The sequence below is a fragment of the Falco biarmicus genome, chromosome 3 (genome assembly GCF_023638135.1).
Source record: "Falco biarmicus isolate bFalBia1 chromosome 3, bFalBia1.pri, whole genome shotgun sequence".
Taxonomy (NCBI): domain Eukaryota; kingdom Metazoa; phylum Chordata; class Aves; order Falconiformes; family Falconidae; genus Falco; species Falco biarmicus.
Window position 1 is genome coordinate 72,593,356 of NC_079290.1, and position 19,016 is coordinate 72,612,371.

Here is a 19,016-nt window from a genome sequence, read left to right on the forward strand (position 1 = left end):
GGTATTTTTAGGCTATTAAACTCAATGAAGATTGTGACAGAGTCACAAGAGAGAATGCTTCATCTTTTATTTTTCATATTGTTAATATATTTCATTAGCTTACTGCACACTTCTCATTTTTTCTGTCTTTTTGAAATGCCACCTACACTGATAAAATTGCATTAGGAGTTCTCAATATTTCCAGGAAGAAGCACAGAAATCACATAAAAGGATGACTATTAAGAAGCAGAGGAAAACAAAGAGTCACTTGAGATGATCAGAATTTAACTTGTTTTAAAAACAATTCCAGACAAGATACTCAGTGGGAGGGAAATATATATATATATTTTAAATCTAGAAATATAATGAATATGCCACCAAATGTGAAGTTAAAGTGCAGTTCCACTGAATTAAAATTAACATTACAGGAGCAAAAGAAAATGACCAAAGCCAGTCTAAGGGAAGTGTCCTATCACAAAACAAGGAAGCCAGAATCCCTCCTGGCGTACCAGTGTAATCAAGGGCCAACTTTCAGTTTGAAACATATTATGAACCAAAAAGTGTGTACAAATAAAATTAGTATTTTACTGTTCCTTCCTGCATATTTCTCAAGTAAGGTAAGCTAGAATTACTGATTAACAAATACAGCGTTACCTGAAAACCAGTACAGGATTACACATTCTTCCATTTCACAGTCACATTATGAAGCCTTTACATCTTCTACAATACTGGTGGCTCCAAATATTTTGAGTTATTGATAGTTAAGTATGATTTCATTTCCATGATTCTGCCCACCAAAACATGGAACATAGCAAACAGACCACAGGAATATTGCTTGGTTTGCCTAACTCAAAATACAATCCCAAACAGCTACTGCTAGACAGCCACAAAATTGAAGGCACCAACTGCTGCATAATTTCTGATCAACTGAAAGCTCACCTGGGAACTGGAAACAGGCATGGTCAGGACTTTACTGAGAAGTGTGTGCAACAGTCTTCAGGGGTGATAAACATTAAAGCTAGCCTTGCTTTCAGCAGTGTGTTGGACCGTACGATCTCATGAGGTCTCTTCCAACCTAAATTACCCTATGATTATATACCATAGCAAATACTTAAAACTGAAAACCCTGAAAATATTTTGTAACCTCATTTATAAACCTTTGCCACAGAATTGTTAACTTTTGAAACTGAGGCTTCTCCCAGAGGATGAGAACAGGGCGGCAATCCACAAAATCTAGGACACAGAGCACAAGAGGTATGAACTTGTCCTAGTTAAGTAACTGAACTGAAGACATTTGTATGTTACCCTTATACCAAGTCAACTTATAGACTTCAAACATTAAACTAATGGAAGAGACATTTCTGGTTGTACAAACAGACCTGAATAACTCATACAGAATGCTAACAGTGATCTGCGCTATTGGCAACCATAGACTTCTGGTCATTTAAAAAGTCATAATCCTTGAGATCCAAGCAACACCAAGAAAGGAAGCCTCCAGCCATGCTAGCAGTATCAGATATACAGATATTTTCCATATGTTTTAAGAACTGAAAGCATGCTGGTATAAACATCTCTGTTCTCTCTTCCTAGCTTTTGCCTCTCTGTGTGACCTGAAGAATGAGGAAGATGTAACATTTATTTATAAGAAAGAGGTTTTCCACCAAGTGAAAGGAAATGTGTGATAACGCAGTCTCCATAGGAAGGTTTCCCAAGGAAAATGGCTGACACAGAAGCAAGAGCTCCTCTGTAATTCTGGCCTCCAGAGGTAAACCAGAGTAAGACTGATAATCTAAGCAATTGAGACAACTGTCTCATTACAAGACAAGGTAAACCAAAGCAACAGCTTTATGACTTCCAGGGACAGATAACTTGCACATAAGTTAGATGACCTTTAATTATCTGGACATAAGATAATAGTACAAATTGCAGAGAGACAGGAGACAGTGATCCAGCTAAAGAAAAAGTGATCAGCCCCCCTAAAAAGAAGTTTAATTGCATCTCTTCAGCTGCCATCTGAGTTCCTGTTGACTAAATTATAGCTGTATTAAGTCTTCTTTATATAACATGAACAAGAAGGCAATATCTATTGCCACATATTTTTAGGTGGAATGACAACTGGAAGAAATTAAGATAGGTATGCAAATTGTTGTAATTTTTTTTTTAAAAGAGGTCTGCCAAACTGATACAGTCTTCCTGGGAGATGGAAAAATAAAAGAGAAAATTGCTCTGTCTTGTTGCTAAAAGTAAAACCACCTGAGTTACTACACAGACTTCTCTGAAGACCCATTTATTTCTGCTTATTTCACTTTATATGAGAGTAAACAGAGATGACAGTTACTTCTGGTCTACTGGTTTGTAATGCATTTTGAGTATAGAAAAGAAGAATCACATCCTAAGCTTAGTGGAATTTTACAACAAGGAGATAAGTTTTAGATGCTTTTCAACAATTTTGTCACTTTCAAAAAATGTTAGAAGGATAGTTTTGGCTTATGTTCCTTTAGAGGGAAAATTATGGTTTCAGTCAATGTACAGATTTATACCAGCACCTGGAAGTCAGTAACAGGCCCTAGTGGTTCCTCCTCTAGAACTTCCACCCACACCTTTAGTCCTGTGTCTTCAGTCTCTGCCATCGACCCACCCAACAATCACTAGACATGACTGTGACCTGGGGATTGATTTCCCAGCTTGGCCTTGGACCTGTCTCGCAGCCATGGGCTTCCTTGCCTGATGGTCTGCACGCTTGGCTGAACCTGGGCTTGCTCTCTGGGCTGGTCCTCCTCCCTTGCAGCGGGGCTGGGCTCTGCCTGGCCATGGCATATTCTTCCCCCTCTGCTGCTGGTGGCTCCCATCACTCATTGCTCCTGTACAGCCAACTAGTTATTTTCTCCAGTTTTTTCTGTGCTTTCACTGTCTGCACAGGGAAGGGAGAAACTGCACGGAGCTGAAAAAGGAAGGATGGAGCTCTAAAAATGTCAAAGACTCTGGGCTCAACAGGCTCTATAAAAATCACCTGAATTCAAGGAATTTTAACTGGACCTTGCATTACCAGAAAGTTTTAATGAATCACACTAAATTGAGTTTGCAGTCTGACACAGAGGGTTGTTGCTCTACCTTTCAGGAGAAATAGAAATACTTTGAACTCAAGTGCAGCAATCTAAAAAGTCCTTGAAAGCTGCAGTTTTAACATTTCTTAAGCGACCCTGACAGACATGAAATCCACCCCTCTGTCCCAAAGGAATAACAAGAAGCCCTGTGTCACGTTTGTTTAGTCTTGTCTTAACAAACCCTATATGATGAAGGTACCTACCTACAACATACCCAGACTATTCCACTGTTTTCCATTTCTAATCTTTCTTGTAAAACATGTTTCCAAATTACTGAACTTTCTTATAGACATCTCTGATCTACTTCCTTCTTGGACAATACTAGACCTGATGTTCCAACTTGCACCTAATGAGAACTAGTGTTGAAGTTTACTCTGGGTGTCTTATGTGTCAACACTGCCTTACATTGGGGGTGGAGAAATGAAAGCAGTTTGCTTCCTTTCTACTTTTTACAGTAGGTCAAGCAGTTTGACCTTCTCGACCCTTATCCAGTTTGTGGTTCACTACAGCGTTTATCCTTCTCTGGAGATTGGCTGCCTAGATAGCCATTTAGCACTTTTTCACTTAAATATTATTTATAGTAAAACCTTTCTCTACTTGTCAAGATCTTTCTGAAATCTAATCCTGTCCTCTGCAAAGTGCTTGCAGCTTTTCCCAAGTAGGTCTCAGCTGCAGATTTAATAAACATTTTCTCTATTCCACTATCTAGAGAAAACCTTATCACTTTCTAGAGAAAACCATTTGACAGAATCCCATCCTTCTTGTGTGACAGTTAACCACTGATAACTACTTTTTGAAATTATAATTCCAGGCCAAACAAGGATAAATCATATCATACTTTTTGGTGACTTTTTTCTTCAGCATTTGTTTTAAAAATAAATATTCAATTGATACAATGTCAATTAACCTTGGTGGCAGGAATATTGCTTAGAGACTGCATCTTCCTCAAGACCAAGTTTCCCTGCTTTTCTTTAGGAACACCTTTAACATTTTTATAAGTCATAAAACATCACACTTATCTATCCCATCTCCTTGAGACCTATTATCCTGTCATAGAGGGAAATTAGATTGCTTTACATGATTTATTCTTGACAAATCCATTTTGGCCATTGTTTAGCATCTTTTTATCTTCTGAGTGATTCCAAACAGATTATCTGCTCAAGTGTATTTCCAGGAATTAAATTTAGCCTGACTGATCTGTAATTCCCTGGGTCTTTATGTGTTTTTTTTGGAAAGACAGACACAAAGGTTTCTTCCCTCCCCCTACAATTCACTTACTTTTTATCCTGTAATTCTCAAAGCCCTTATAAGGGAAGACTCTAAGATTTCTTAAGTAGTCTGTAGTGAATTAATTGTGCCAGACAATTTGAAAATATCTGACTCATCTAAGCAGACTGTAACCTGTTCTTATCCCTCTTCATTAGTTTTAATTATGCTAGTCTTCATAACACAGTCAGCCTTTTTCTTTTAATGAATGCTGAGGAAGGGGAAAAAAAAAACAAACCACGAAACTGGCATGCTTCTATTACTTTTGCCTCTCATCAATTAACAGGCCAATTCTTTCCCGTGTCTTGCTCTGATTACTTTCTTTTAAATAATCTGTTGTTAAAACTGTGCTTAATGCACTTGGTCTATATATTATTACAATTTCTATGACCAAAATGTTGCTCATAGTGAAGCTCAGAGGATCTGGAGGATGCATCGTATGTGATCTTATCAACACTGGGGACTTCAGTCATTTCTCTCAGTAAGTTCTTCCACTGTTTTCAGCCATAGACCTACCACATTTTGTCACTCAATGTTCAGACTGATGCTTATAATACATCAGAGCGTAAAAGGAACACAATAAAATGAGATTTATTCTCTCTTTAAAGGGAACCAATGTCAGGATACAAACCTTCTTCAAAATCATACATTTTGGCAAGTCAAAGAGCATGAAGGAAACTTCGCTACAAAAAACCCCAAACTGTTTTTTTTGCACTTGGGTGCAATGATCTTGAGTATGAAAAACAGACAAGGGAAAGCATGTGTAGTTTTTAATATGGACAGTCAAATAAACCCCAAAAAGGAATTAAGTTTATTCAGTACAGCAAATGTGACCTAGTGAGACAAAGCCAAACAAGACTGAAACAGTAGGTCTGTTGGGGTTTTTTTACTTAATTGCTACTAACAGAAGAACTAGCTCCTTGGACGCATGAGATTAGTAGCGCTCTCTGTGTACTGGAAATTAGGTAAATCTTACCTCAGAGAACCTTTGTACATCCTGGGTTAAAGTTCCTACTCTCTTCCACTGATAATATTTGAGTAACTTCAAAATTGCTGGATTCACTGCGTTATCAGATGGCACTGTCCGGAAGAAATAAGGATATTTTTTCTTATCAGCCAACTCTGGCGTTGTTGCTGCAAATGAAAGCTGAAAAAAAAAAAAAATCAAACAAAAAAAATGAAAGTCACCATAAGTCATCAGGCAGCCAGAACAGAAATTTTGCTCTTCTCAGTGCAACAAGACACAATCCATGCATTGAAGTCATTAGAATTTTAATTATCATACAGCTTGGGAGTCCTACTAGCATCATTTACCCCTTTATTTTTAAAGGCCTTTTTGAAATACCTTAGCTCTACAAACTGCCTGCTACAAATTAAACTAGGGAATTTTCAAAGTCAGTGGTGCAAAATCCTCTGAGATTATGCATTTTACACATTGCACAGAAGGAGAGCTCTAAGGAAGTAAATCTCTATGATGAAGTCCCCGTCAACTTCCTTCTGTTCTCTTCATAAAAGTTGAGAATAGCTCCAAGGGGATATTCTCAAACTCGTATGTCTTTAAATTAGAAGGTGAACCTCTAGTAGCACTTCTTCCTATTTTCAGGTAATAAAACAGTTTTAGGTAGCAGAGAAAAAGAAAATAATTATGGCATCCAAGGCTACAGCTCAGAAGTTTGCCTGGCTCCCAGTTTTCTCCACTGAAGCAGCCCTGTGTGATTTCTGTTATCAAAGGGGACTCAGTGGCTAATTCTACACATCTGAAAACACCAGAATTTGTACAGAGTTTGAGAGTGCTTATAACAAAAGAAAAGAGGAAACCTTTTAACACACACAAACACACACATGCACGCAAACAAAACTACCCTGAATTCTTCTGCTCAAGTTAAAGGCAGCATATTTTTGTGAATGATTTTCAGGCAATGTTATGAATAGACCCCTGCAAATTCAGTTTTTGAAAATTCTCCTATTCCAAAGATACTTGTGGTCATTCCCTCCAGTATTTTTTAGGTTTCTAGGAATGTGTTTCTCAAGCATTTTTTTTTTCAGCCATGCATAGCAGCTGAGGGTTCTTTTTTAAAGCACTGATTTAACGCAAATTCATTTGAGTATCAAAAAATATGCTCCCTAATACAGTTAAGTCTTTCAAACTCAATAAAGAGTTAGAAAATGTAGGTGAATTCAAGCCTATATAAGTACATCCAATCATAGTATTAAATTTACACTTTATTCAATCAAGCATTCAGTATATTTGGGCTAGATAGCCTTTTCTGAATTTCAGAATAGGCAAGTTTAATCTGAAATAACAGTTCTAACTTTTTCTTCATGTCTATGAAATCTAGATTTAGCTTGACCGTGACAGAACTCATTCTCTGATTTTAGACTCACAAAGAACATACTGCATTGCTACAACTGCCTGAATATAGGGCTTTTTTTTCCTAATTAAAACCCCTGAAACCCAAACAACTTAAACTGTACATAACTGGACAGCTTACACTATACCTGTCTCTTCATCAGTCAGAAGCTAGAGAATTATTTTAAGACCTTCTATTGCCATGTAATTCTTTTAAAATACTTTGATTATTTATTAAAATTTATGTATTAATGTATATTAATATAAATGAATAATTTTCTAATTATTTATTAATTAAAAATTTTATTATAGCAACTGGGATTTTATTAGATTTTATGAAGAAACTACAGTATGAAGCATTGTAATATTGTCATCTGGATTTTCTACAACTATACTGGTTGGCTCACCTAGAACTTCATAGCATTTAGTAACCAGAAATGAGCTTGTGAAGAGCTGATTTCAAGGGAAAAAAGAATAAAGATCTGCCAGGCAGACCTACCCAGCTTTTTTGTCTAGCCTTGTGACACTGAACATCATGCATCCAATGCACAACGAAAGTAGATGGACCTGTGTATCTGACTGAAAAAGAGAAAATTTGACTTGTGAAATCCAGCATGAAGAGGAATGCCTCTCAGCAGCCTGGCTGCTTGCGGCATGGTGACTGCAAAGGACTCGCTTTTCAAGTTATTATGGTTTTGGATCGAATGTAATGTGATTGATCCTTAAGAGCAGCACTGAAATAACAGTAATTTATTTCTAAGACAAGCAAAGTAAGACAAGCAAAATCTGCAAGGTTCAACTAACTCAGATTCACAGATTGAACGGTAAAGTTTTCTGATCAGAAGTACAAAAAGCCTTAGTAACGAGGAGCATCTCTATAGCTGTGAGCTGGCTTTAGGACAAAGATCTGTGATATAAGCAAGGCAATTCAGATGTGTCCTTCGACATTTTAGTGACTTTTTTAAAGTGCCTAAGTTAGTATCCTAAGTGCCCAGATTTTCTTGAGAAACAACGAAGCAAAACCTTACCTGTCTTCATTGTTTAAAGAAAGATGAAAACTCCTCATAACAGATTTCTCAGCCATGTAAAATGAGACAAGATGACTCCAGGCTCATATAATACTAATGACATCTGAATTACAAAAGAACATTCTTCTTCATTTACTTTTTGAAGAAAGGTTTTATTAAAATATAAAATGGGAAAGTTTCATGCTCGAACAATTCTTAGCATGTGGGATATGTTCAGAGGCCTTTCTTTCAAGCATCACACATACCATGGCTGGTCTCATTAAAATGGCAAAGCGATGCAGAATAAGACACTCACAAGAGATGGATGAATAACCTGAAATAGTTGCAGCAGCCATTTTTAATTTTTTTCCTTCTTCTTTCTCATAGATGTTAAGCCATTTAAAATATTTAACTTTTCACAAAACCATCCCTATGAGGGTCTGGGGGCACGCAGTGAACTTAACCCAATAATCACTGGCAGTCAAGATTGATTTGAGAGGCACAAAGAGGGAAAAGGAAAAAGAAAAACTCATTATATTTTAAAAAGTGGTAATAAAAAGATCATGTTAATAAATTGACATAATGTAGGTTTACTGGAAAAGTATGTGATATAGCACAGCTATACAGAAATCTCAGTAAAACATTCATAACAAACGTTAATCTATGTGGTGAAATAAGACCACAACACAGTACACCCACACATGCATTGAGATGGTACAGTCCTTGTTAACTGAACATAAAACCTCTGTATTTTAGAGCTAAAGTTGTTTACTCATGAGTAATTTGAAACTTGAACCTACCGAATAGCAAACTTTTCATAGTTTCTTCGCCTTATTCTACAGTACTGAAAGGCATAGAGATCTAGTTCTGGGTTTTGTTACAGGAATTTCTTTTTATAACTTTTAGTTATTTAGTCAAAAACCTGGAAAAATAGCAATCCTACTGCTCAAATAACTCTTTGCAAACCACAAGTACTATTTTTCACATTACTGTATTTGCAGAGCATACATATTCATGCATTGCTAAAAACATTTTGTTACACGTCACATTGCTGCCTCGCTGCATACAGAAAGAGTGTAAGATAAACAAGTTATAAGCGAGATTATAACTCAGCAATAAATTCCTGTGGGGTGTAGGATGCCATTCTTTCAAAGAAAATTATTTTATATAACTACTAAAGGTGACTACCAAAAGTCAAACTTCAAGAAGGGATGAAAGACAAGAATTATTTTTTTTCAAATTGCTTTATAATGGAGGACACAGTGGATGTATACCAGGTAATATCTCATAATTGTGTGTGTGCATATGCAAACAGGCTCTGTATGTGTATATGTGTATGTAGATCTAAAAAAATACCATTTATATATGCATATACACTATATATATATAATCAGTTTGAAAACAGTAAGAAAAACTGAAGCTACTTCTCAGGTTATCCCTGAGAAAACTTTCTTTAGAGTATCTGCTTATAATTTGATACAAATTGTGAGCAACTTCCTCTGAACTTAAAGTGAGTGTATGCAGGGAAACATACATCAGCTATGACTCAGATGGAGACTTCAGAGATGAAGTTTACAACTTTTAAATAGAAAATAAGAACATTTACCATTTAAATAAGAATATTAACTATAGTACAAAATGAGAACCAAACAGACCAAGGTATTGAAAAACAAATGTTTATTTCTTCATAAAAACCATAATTTAGTAAAAGTTCTGCTGCCATTGATATCATAATTAAGTCTGCTCAAATTTTAAAATGAACAACTTGAACACCTAAAATTATTTCTATTGCTTTTGTGTCATCACTATATAAGTGGATTCCAGTTAGCATAAGTTTCATCAGAATGCATTTTGTCTCCACACGTTAAAGAAAAAAAAAAAATCAATAATGTGAATACATACAGGCAGTATGAAAGGAATCAGTACAAAAGGACTTTTAAGTATGTCACCTGAAGCTCATTTACATATACAATGTTTAGCTTACTACCGTGTTCTCCCTGTGATATTCCATTCAGGCCATATGGCAGCAAAAGCACGTGTGAATGGAGAGGTCCATATAGGGTGGCTGCAAGCCAGTATTTCAGATGAAGTCCCAACCCCGCTAGAGTCAGTGCCAAAACTTCCACCAACTTCCTTAGAGCCCAGATTTCAAGCCTGTGATTTCAGCACCTGGAAATCAGATCTAATTAGTAATATTTACCTGCACCGGTATAACTGTAACTCTGTAGGTTATCCTGACATTTTGTATTATGCCTGGACTCATATCTGTATTTGTGCAGATTCTTCTGTTTGAAAGACACAGACCTGGCTCAAGAGTGAGCCAAGCAGTTGTACTTCATTGCTAGCAATGGAGAAGCAGAGCAGAAACACAGCTAATGACTTTATCTTACCCTGTGAACAGAAAGGAAGCAATGAATAACTGTTCCAGAATGAGTCCGAAGCAGTATAATTCAGGAAATGGTGTGAAATAGAAAAACAACAAAACATTAAAAATTATATAGAAAGGACCTGGTAGTATTATGTGCGTGAAAGAGTGTCTTATGGTAAAGAGTTGTGAGACCACAAAATGTAGGATGGTTTTGTACTTCAAAAAAAGAGTCTTGGAAAATACCCGATTCTGAAAAAGCCACTGAGACAAATTTTACTTTCAGAATTAAAAAAACACCCAACCAAGCATTATTCTGCAGAAGTCAAGGAAATTTCTTTGGCTTCACACTGAGAGTGAAAGTAGAATTTGATAATGGAGAGGTCAGAAGTGGAGACAATGTTATAGAACTATTATGGGAAATGCTTCAGCCTAATATGACAGATGGCCAGGTTAAGGAATTTGCACTGGTAAACTTTGCTGAAAAACATATAGAAGGATTTTATTAAGGAGGTTTGGGGGTCAGGCACATGTTTTGATAAATTAAACTTTCTCCAGAATGATGATACTTAAGGAAACAGGAAAACATTAATTTTGTTGAAAATCCATACAGCTTCATGGAAGGGTTGTAATCAACACTAGACAGAATAAGATTAAAAAAAAAATGTTAAAGTGTAGAATGTAACAGTTCTGCAGAAAGGGAGTAAAAGCTTGCTCTATAACCCTATATTAAGCTGAAATGAGGTGTGGTAGTTTAAACCAAGGACATCAATCTAAAGTGCTTTCAAGGTAAAGCAAGGGTTCTGCCATTTAAGGAAGTAAGAGTGCATTCCCTTAAAGAAAGTCAATACAGAAGCTGGAATGGCAAGGTGATAAGCTCTAGCATTTGTTTAAGAAAATAGGATGCAACACTAACAAAGTCAATGGGAAAGATCTGGAGTTATGTAAGAGAGGATGGATATTAGAAACCTGAAACAAAAACCACCATATACAGAGTGTATTATTCCATATAGAAGTCAAGAGGCTGGAAGCTGGAAGGCACCACTCTGCTGTCCCAGGAACAGCAGAGGGAAGGAAAGCCACCAGAAATGGCAAGTAGTTTTCTGGTGTTCAGTTGTTTTATTACGTCTAGGAAGCATTTATGTTTAAATTTTGTCACTGTTGTAATGTACGGAAGTCTGGGAAAAATAAAAGAGCAGAACTATCCCTTGGGTAAACAGTCACCCTCATCTCAGGCAACAGGTCTGTTCTGGAGTCACATTTATTTAAAAGGACTGTACTAGCTAAAGTAAACCAATAACAGAAACCCTTAGCAAAGTTATTGTAGCTCCATAAAGCCCATAGGGCAGGAAACCGCACTCCCTTCAAAGCAGAGTGGCCCGTGGAGCAGAGTGGCTAGAGGATTGGAAGCATCTCCCACCACAAGCTCCCCAGTGGCTCAAAGGAGGCCCCTGACATCTGGCAGGAGGTGCCGTATCATCCAGCTTTCTCAATCCCAAATGGAGAATGAGGTGTTGCTCTTGCTACTTGCCTCTCCAAAGGAAAAGGCTGTGAAAGAAAGCTACATGCCGTGTGCTTAGAGTATTATAAATCGAAGGGGGGAAAGGAAAAAAAAAATGCCTCAGGTAACAGAGCAATCTCCCTTTAATAAAATATCATATGCTAAGACAACAGATTTGTGCTTGCAAATGGGGAAAATTAGCTTATTGAGCACCAGAGAGACTAGCTCAATTTTCCTAGGCTGTACTGTGTTTTTTACAAGTATTTTATTAATGATTCCTAGAAATCTAAATCTGCCTCTGTTGCTGCAAAACTAGTCTGGATGTAGAGAGCTTTTTATATATGGCAGATATCACCTGTATTTCCTATACCTTTTCTAGAAAGTGAAATTATGCTGATAAATCAACATTGCTAAACAGGATATACACTGCTGATTCAATCGATTGTGATATAATTTATTATTATCATAACAAAAGATTGCATGTCATGTATGCTTAGATAAGAAGAAATTATTTTCTGCAAAAGGAAAAAAAAAAGGAAAATGCAAATAATTGTTTCCAAAAAGAAGGCAGAATGTCAGAGAGCTCCACAGAAAATACACTTACAATGGTACAGGGTTGCACATACAGAATCTTATCACAGGAAAATAGCCAGGGTGAAACTCAGGAAGATGATAATTTGCAGCAACGTGTACTTGCGACACCACAAACCCTTCCTTTGTGTGCCTTGCCAGGAGCTCTAATGCTTTGACAAGCCCGTGCCAATAATAACAATACTCAAGTGTGGGCATGTGACGACTTGATGGCCCCTGAAGCTAGGAGGACCAGAATGGAAACTAATGAATAATGAAGAGTTAAAAGATTTGCCTGCTGCAATCCTTGAGACAGCGTTAGATGATGTCATGTAATGAGAGAAACATTATACTCTGAACCCAGAGAGAGAGAATAGATTGAAGTGTAACAGTTAAATTGCATTTTTAATTGAATGGTAATTGACGTTTTGTAAGAAACATTAAAAGACATAAAATATAAATATTTAGGTTAAATGTTAATTCACTACTTAAAGATGAACAGTAACCTTACTACACAAGCCAATTTGCCCAGATGTATGGTCTAAATACCACTGAATTTGATTTTGCCACTAGTCAAGTTATAAATAAATTTTAATATAACAGTGCTTTAGACAAAGAAAATAGTGATATATATAATCAAGAAGATTATTAAAGAGAACCTTAAGAAATACATGATAGCATGTAAAGTAAAAAAGTGATATATTAGACTGCTCCTTCCACCCCAATGCACAAAATGTATCATCTAACCAGCTTTGATGGATGATTTAAAGAAAAGGTATGTAGAAACAAAATTGAAAAGATGGTCACAAACACCTATATATTTGGAAAATATTTCAACATAATAAGAAGCTAAGTGCAGCAATTTCATTGACAAAGGCACTGCATAGATCTTCAAAGCAGGTGAAAGCAACACACAGTAATACAGATCAAGAAACAAAGATGTTTCTTGACAATTTGCCTGCACAGCTGCTGGTGATAAATGCCTGTATATGGACAGTAAAGGAGATGGTTCTGAACCAGACCTAGGAATAAAAGTGGCAACCTTCCCTACTAGCTATACTCTAATCCCCATCCCCAAATGGCACAGGTGATGCACTAACATAAGTTGAAAGAAGAAAGAAGGGGGAGTAAAGAAGAAAATATTAACAAGAAATTATGCTTTTCCAGCACTGGTAAGCCAGCTACATTTTTACCTGTCGTAAATACTCTTCAATATTCACTTGAATGAAAGCTCTTGAGACTCCATCGTACTTACATTCAGGAGATTTTATGGGATTGGACAAACTTCAGTGCTATAAGAAATAAAACTAATGATAATTTAAAAAATGTTCTGTTAACTCTGTATGGGATTTCATTATGACAGTTGCAAGAGCAAAATAAAAGTCTGGGAGAATATCTATGATGGCTCACTAGCTGGTACATGGGCAGGATGCCTCATCCAAATGAGGACATAAAAATACACATTGTATTAAACACACTGGAGAAGAATGGATCTCACAGACGAACATCCCTTTCATCATCCATAATATATTACCCATCTGATTAGAACTACTGTTCCTTTTAAAATCAGATTTTTTGCCAAATACTCCTGCCCAATATCATCTGCTGTTACCTTCATTAATTCTGTGTCTGAAATTGCTTCCACTGACTGCCTTTTGGCACCTGGGAGTTTCCAGAAAAAGCACTTCCAGCTGGTCTCAAGGTTGGAAGGCACCCGCCTCCACACTGATGGTATTCCAGTGAATTAATCCAATCACAATAAGACTGATATTCAGCTGCATGCAGTTCTGGAGACATTTCAGGAAGCAATTCTGGCTCCTGAATGAATCAATATTTTTGAGGATAGAAACTGGTTTTGATAATATGAAATCCATATGAGAAGTAGTTCAGCTAAAAGATGTGTGCCTATGGACCAACGTGACAGGAGCACACAGTCCTGTTTGCTTCCTGCTTGGGTAGCCTGACCTACTCCCAAGACAATCTGGTAGGAACTGCAGATGTCTGAATGCAGAAAGTCAGAGCAGACGATAAAGTTCGGCCTTTTGGTGTTAAAATTTTGGACTCCTATAACGTCTATGGGTTATGTTGAAGAAGAGTGACTGAACTGATCCTCAGCTGAAGGGCTTTTTGTCTTCAAGTAATGAAGAGAAAAAACACTAGCTGAAAATTGTAGCAGATTTTCTGAAACAAACAAACAAAAAAAAACCCCTATCTAGACACTAGCATTATTGCTTCACCTGCTTCTTGGGCTGAAAGGTTAAAAAGTCCACCCATCTGTCCACACTAGCCAAAGCCTATAGTTAAGAACTTTGTAGCAAATAATGTGTTAAAGGAATTCCTAGCACAACGTTCCAGGTGAATGGAGAACAGTTATTAGTGTTCAGAGCAGAATAAAGTTACAGATCAAATCCAAGACCAAGTACTGGGATCCATTGCAAGTTTTAATAAATACTGCCTAACAAACCTAACACATTCACCTTACTTCTGAGACATACCAAGGAAGTACGTCATGGAGTTATGGAGACTTTCCTTCAATTCAATGGCTAACAGTGCAGCCAGTAAAGTTGATAGAGACTTTAAGGTTTATAGTTCCAGTAGGCAGCCAGCTGAACATGAGGCAGAATCATCTCAAACAGATTACCCCACCCAAAAGTCAAAATTCAGCATTAGGCTTAATTTTATTCTTTCACTATTAATGCAAAATCAACAACTGCTATCCCTTTTTCATAGCACAGTTCTTTTGATCATTCATTTGAAAAGGTGTATCACAGTCTGAAGGTACTAAGGAAATAAATCTGGCAATCCTTTAGTGCTTTTCCTACTCTCCAGAAAGTATTTTCAGATCTATAATAAATAATTTACAGCTAACCCAGGTGTTCTGCTTACTGCTAGAGGTTTACCAGAGCATTGAAATTAAATGGCAGATCTACAGAAGTTGCTGCAAATTTTGGTTTAATTTCTAAACAGAATAAAAAACAAAATCTTTTGAGCATTTTCATAAATGGAACTGCATTGCAAAAGAGGGTTGTATATCTTTGTCACACTCAGTTGCTTAGCATTTGGCTACTGGCCTGGATTATACCAGAATTCAGCTTCAAATCCCTGCTCTGCTTCAGTCACAGCATTATTGTTTAACCCAAATCAAGCAGTCTCCTACACTCATACTCTGGCTACCCAGCTTGCTTGCCTTTTGTCTACAACAGATTATCCTCAAAATTTAGTGAAAACCACCAACTCTGTAAAATATTTCACCTTTGATAAAACAGGCTATATTGCCATAATCCATTAAAAAAATAAATTATTTCCAGACCTATTCACAACAGCATGTTCCTGGCTCGCTGCCCAAAACTATTATCATTCTATTAGTATTGTTTGTTTGTCACATTTCATTCAGCTAACACATGTTAAAACTACAGCTGTTCTGTCTACATTTTGATTTTAAATAAGATAACTGTTTTATTATTTTTTCCCCCTCTAAATGATGAGAAGGAGGGAAAAACATCCCAACAGAAAGATACCTTAATTGTACAATACAGGGGTGCTTGCTCTTGTGAGCAAATAAACCCTGCACTCTACTGGAAATGGGGAGAAGGACCATTGGTGAGATTTAAGATGAGAATTCCCCAGTTCTTCTGTGGAGTGGACACCCCTATATAGTCCCAATTCTGTCCTTTCCATCTTTTATTTCTTTTACTGGAAAAATAGCATCTGAAGAAACAAAGCACACCATATTAACTCACAATTTACTGAAATCCTTACTAAAATATTTTTTCCACAGTCCTAAGTCATTAATTAGTGGTTTATTTTTTCATTCTCTGGTTTCAAACCTGAGCAAGAAATTCCAGATTTTTCAAGCCAAAGCAGGTTACATCCTTAATATGCAAAGTAGTAACACATAAAGAAGCTGTTTCAATGAGCAGCACAGCTCAGAGTTGCCTTATCAGGTCCTGGGAGCAATACTTCAGCACTAATTCTGCACTCTGCTTGGACTAATTTGCCTTTTCTTTCAGCTCTGCAAATTTTCTGATATCTCAGGGCTACATGCTGCAGTCGCAAACCACCAGGAGTGTTTAGAGAGTAGTCTGACATCAGTCACTTGGAATTGTACCTTCTCTAATAATGGATAAAGAGGGGTTATGCTACAGAAATCAAGGGCTTGCTGGAGGGGAGATGACAAAATAAAAACTGATAAAAAAAAAATCAGGGAACTTTCTTTGCTAACAGACATTGCCAGCAAAATACGTACTGCTTGCCCAGCAGCAAGGGCAACTTGGGTTACATTGCCACTAAAAATCTTCAGAAGAAATGACAATCACAATTATGATTATAATACATTTGGCATTAAATGTCAAATATGTCATTGATCCTCCTCTAAGAAATAACCAAGATCACACATACTTTATGGTTTTCTTTATCTGCAGCCAATACAGACTTTAACAACATGCTCTTATACAAAACCTTTCAGTAACATATGCAACTAGGGAATGTTCATGCAGATATACTGAGACAACCTAAATCACAAAACTATTTATCAACTTAAAGCTGTATTCTGTGGTTTCTAATCTATAACTATGAGCGGTTGTAAAAAAAAAAAATCTTATGAGGCATTATAAGCTATTTTTATAACATAAAAAAAGGCAAACAGTCTTGGTCCAAGCACAGTTGCAAAACAAAAATCTCCTCTCAAATGTGACTGAGGAAGTGGAAGAAAGCATAAGCATTTCCTCCCAGTGCCAGTGCCCCCAGGACATCAGCTAATTGTTGCCTGAGTAACCCTCAATATGTTTTTCTCAATACCTATGCCTTGCAGGTCACTTCAGCAGCTACTATTAATTTAATAAGCGTTTCTTTATGTCTGCATTTGATTTTAAGTACAGTACTTGCCCCTGGTCTTAGAATGCATGCTGGGTAGAAAGCCTTAACATTATCTACACCGTTTAAGATTACGCACACTTCAATTAGATCTCTCAACCATTCTTCCTTAGATGCTGCCATCATCCTAGTTCCTGCAGGCTGAAAGCTGAATGTTTTTTCTAGACCTTGTTATCTCTTTTGTCACTTATTCCACAAAACTATTCACAACAATCCCATCTATTCCTGAAAACAGTCCTTATCAATTCACTCTTCTTACAATATTTTCCATAACATACATACATCCAGGTGAGATAAAAACTGAACTGAAACACTCCACATCCGTATGTAGTATTAAACCCAATGCAGCCTTATGTTTTCACATGCAAGGAATATCTTTGTGCTTGACCTTTGTCACAGGGCCAGGAAAGTGCTTAAGAATACAGTTTAATTTTAAATATTTCAAGAGTTGTATTGATTTGAGAGATGGAACTCGTATGAAAACTCAGTACGTGCATTAGAGTTCAGTAATGCTTATTAGTTTTGGAAGGCTGGTTTAAATACCATCTTTGCTAATTCAATCTCATGTAATTCATTATTTATTACTCACTTCTCATGTACAGTGATTAAGCTGTAATTTTTTAAGTCGCTTCTTCTCAACTTTCTCATTTGCAATCCAGTGTTTTTTGAATTGCCATTTATTTTTATACAACATTTTTGACCAAATTGTTATCATATTTGTGCTTTTGTTTGGAGGGCTTGCCTTTTTTTTTTTATAACCACATATCTTATGGCTTTGTCTACTCAGTCGTAACTTTAACCAACTTAACTTTGTTTAAACTAACAAAGTTTACTGACTTTGGCTTCTATTACTTTGGGTACTGTTGAGTTCTTTCAGACTTTTTCAAACACTGCTCTTGGATGTATTTCTGCCAAATGTGAACATCTCTACTATTTTTACTGCCCCTCTACAGGGGACAAACACTTGATGGAATAAACAGCAGGGCAAATGGAAAGCATTTTTCCCAAAGATAACCAGTGCAATTCCAGATCAGAAAATATAAACCATTAATATTCAGCTACAGGTTTCAGAAATTAAATTGGCGATTTGATGGCTTTTTCTGGGGAATTACACTTTACTCCACGCTAACATACTTTCACTATGAATTTTGAAGTACCTCACACAGTGAAAATAACATCAGCTTTATCAAGAGCACATATCAAGAGCTGCACTAACAACCTATATTAATATACTGTGCATCTGGGTGAAAAACTAGATAAGATTAAATATATTCACTGTCTTTTTTACAAGCAGGTTATTCAGAAATTCTCTGAAGTTAGACAGCTAAGTTTGTTAAACAGCAATTGTAAAAAAAATCTTTCCCCCTTTAAACTTATGTTTCAAAGAGAACTATGTCTTTGAGAATTGAGATTCCTGGTATATATGATCACTTATCCAGTAAGAAAAGAGAAGGTAAACCACAAGTGCAAGGCCCCCTCTCTGTTTCACTGAGCAGTAGTGAAAATGAAAGTACTTTTTCCTAATGTGCATACAGTATCTTCGCAGCAAATTCACAGAAGGTCCTAGAAATTAATAGGGCATTCTTTTCTTAATTTGATTATCAGATTAATCCAGTTTACTAGCCATAAGTTACTGGAATTGCCAGCTTTCATTTCTATCACAGTAATTGTTTATTCTCCATCTTCTTGGACTCCTGAGAGCAGAGAGATTCACATTACTCTGAGTAGAAAAATCACTTCCCACAGTACAGATAAGGAGCAATCAGAGGAAGGCCAGCTTGAATATAACCTCTTGACCCATTCCAAAACAAGGCTCTGAAGATAAAAAGCAAGGAGGAAACCCTGTCAGGAAATAAGCAACAGCACAAGAAATGGATAAGGGACCGTGAGATAGATGGACAAATGACAACAGAGAACAGAAGAGGTGCTGTTCAGAGTACAGAAAAAGACAGACACTCCACAAGAAAAAAAAGCAATGAACAGACCAAAACAAAACATGGAC

The 19,016-nt window shown here is 36.6% G+C and overlaps 1 protein-coding gene across 2 annotated transcripts in view; it reads right to left on the bottom strand.

The window, feature by feature from the left end:
* GABBR2 (gamma-aminobutyric acid type B receptor subunit 2) overlaps positions 1-19,016 on the bottom strand; it is a 487,663-nt gene that overhangs the window by 294,771 nt on the left and 173,876 nt on the right. For both annotated transcript variants that reach the window (XM_056333263.1, XM_056333265.1), the window contains exon 3: positions 5,326-5,496. In XM_056333263.1, coding sequence (XP_056189238.1) covers positions 5,326-5,496 — 171 coding nt within the window. The remainder of the gene's footprint in view (positions 1-5,325; positions 5,497-19,016) is intronic.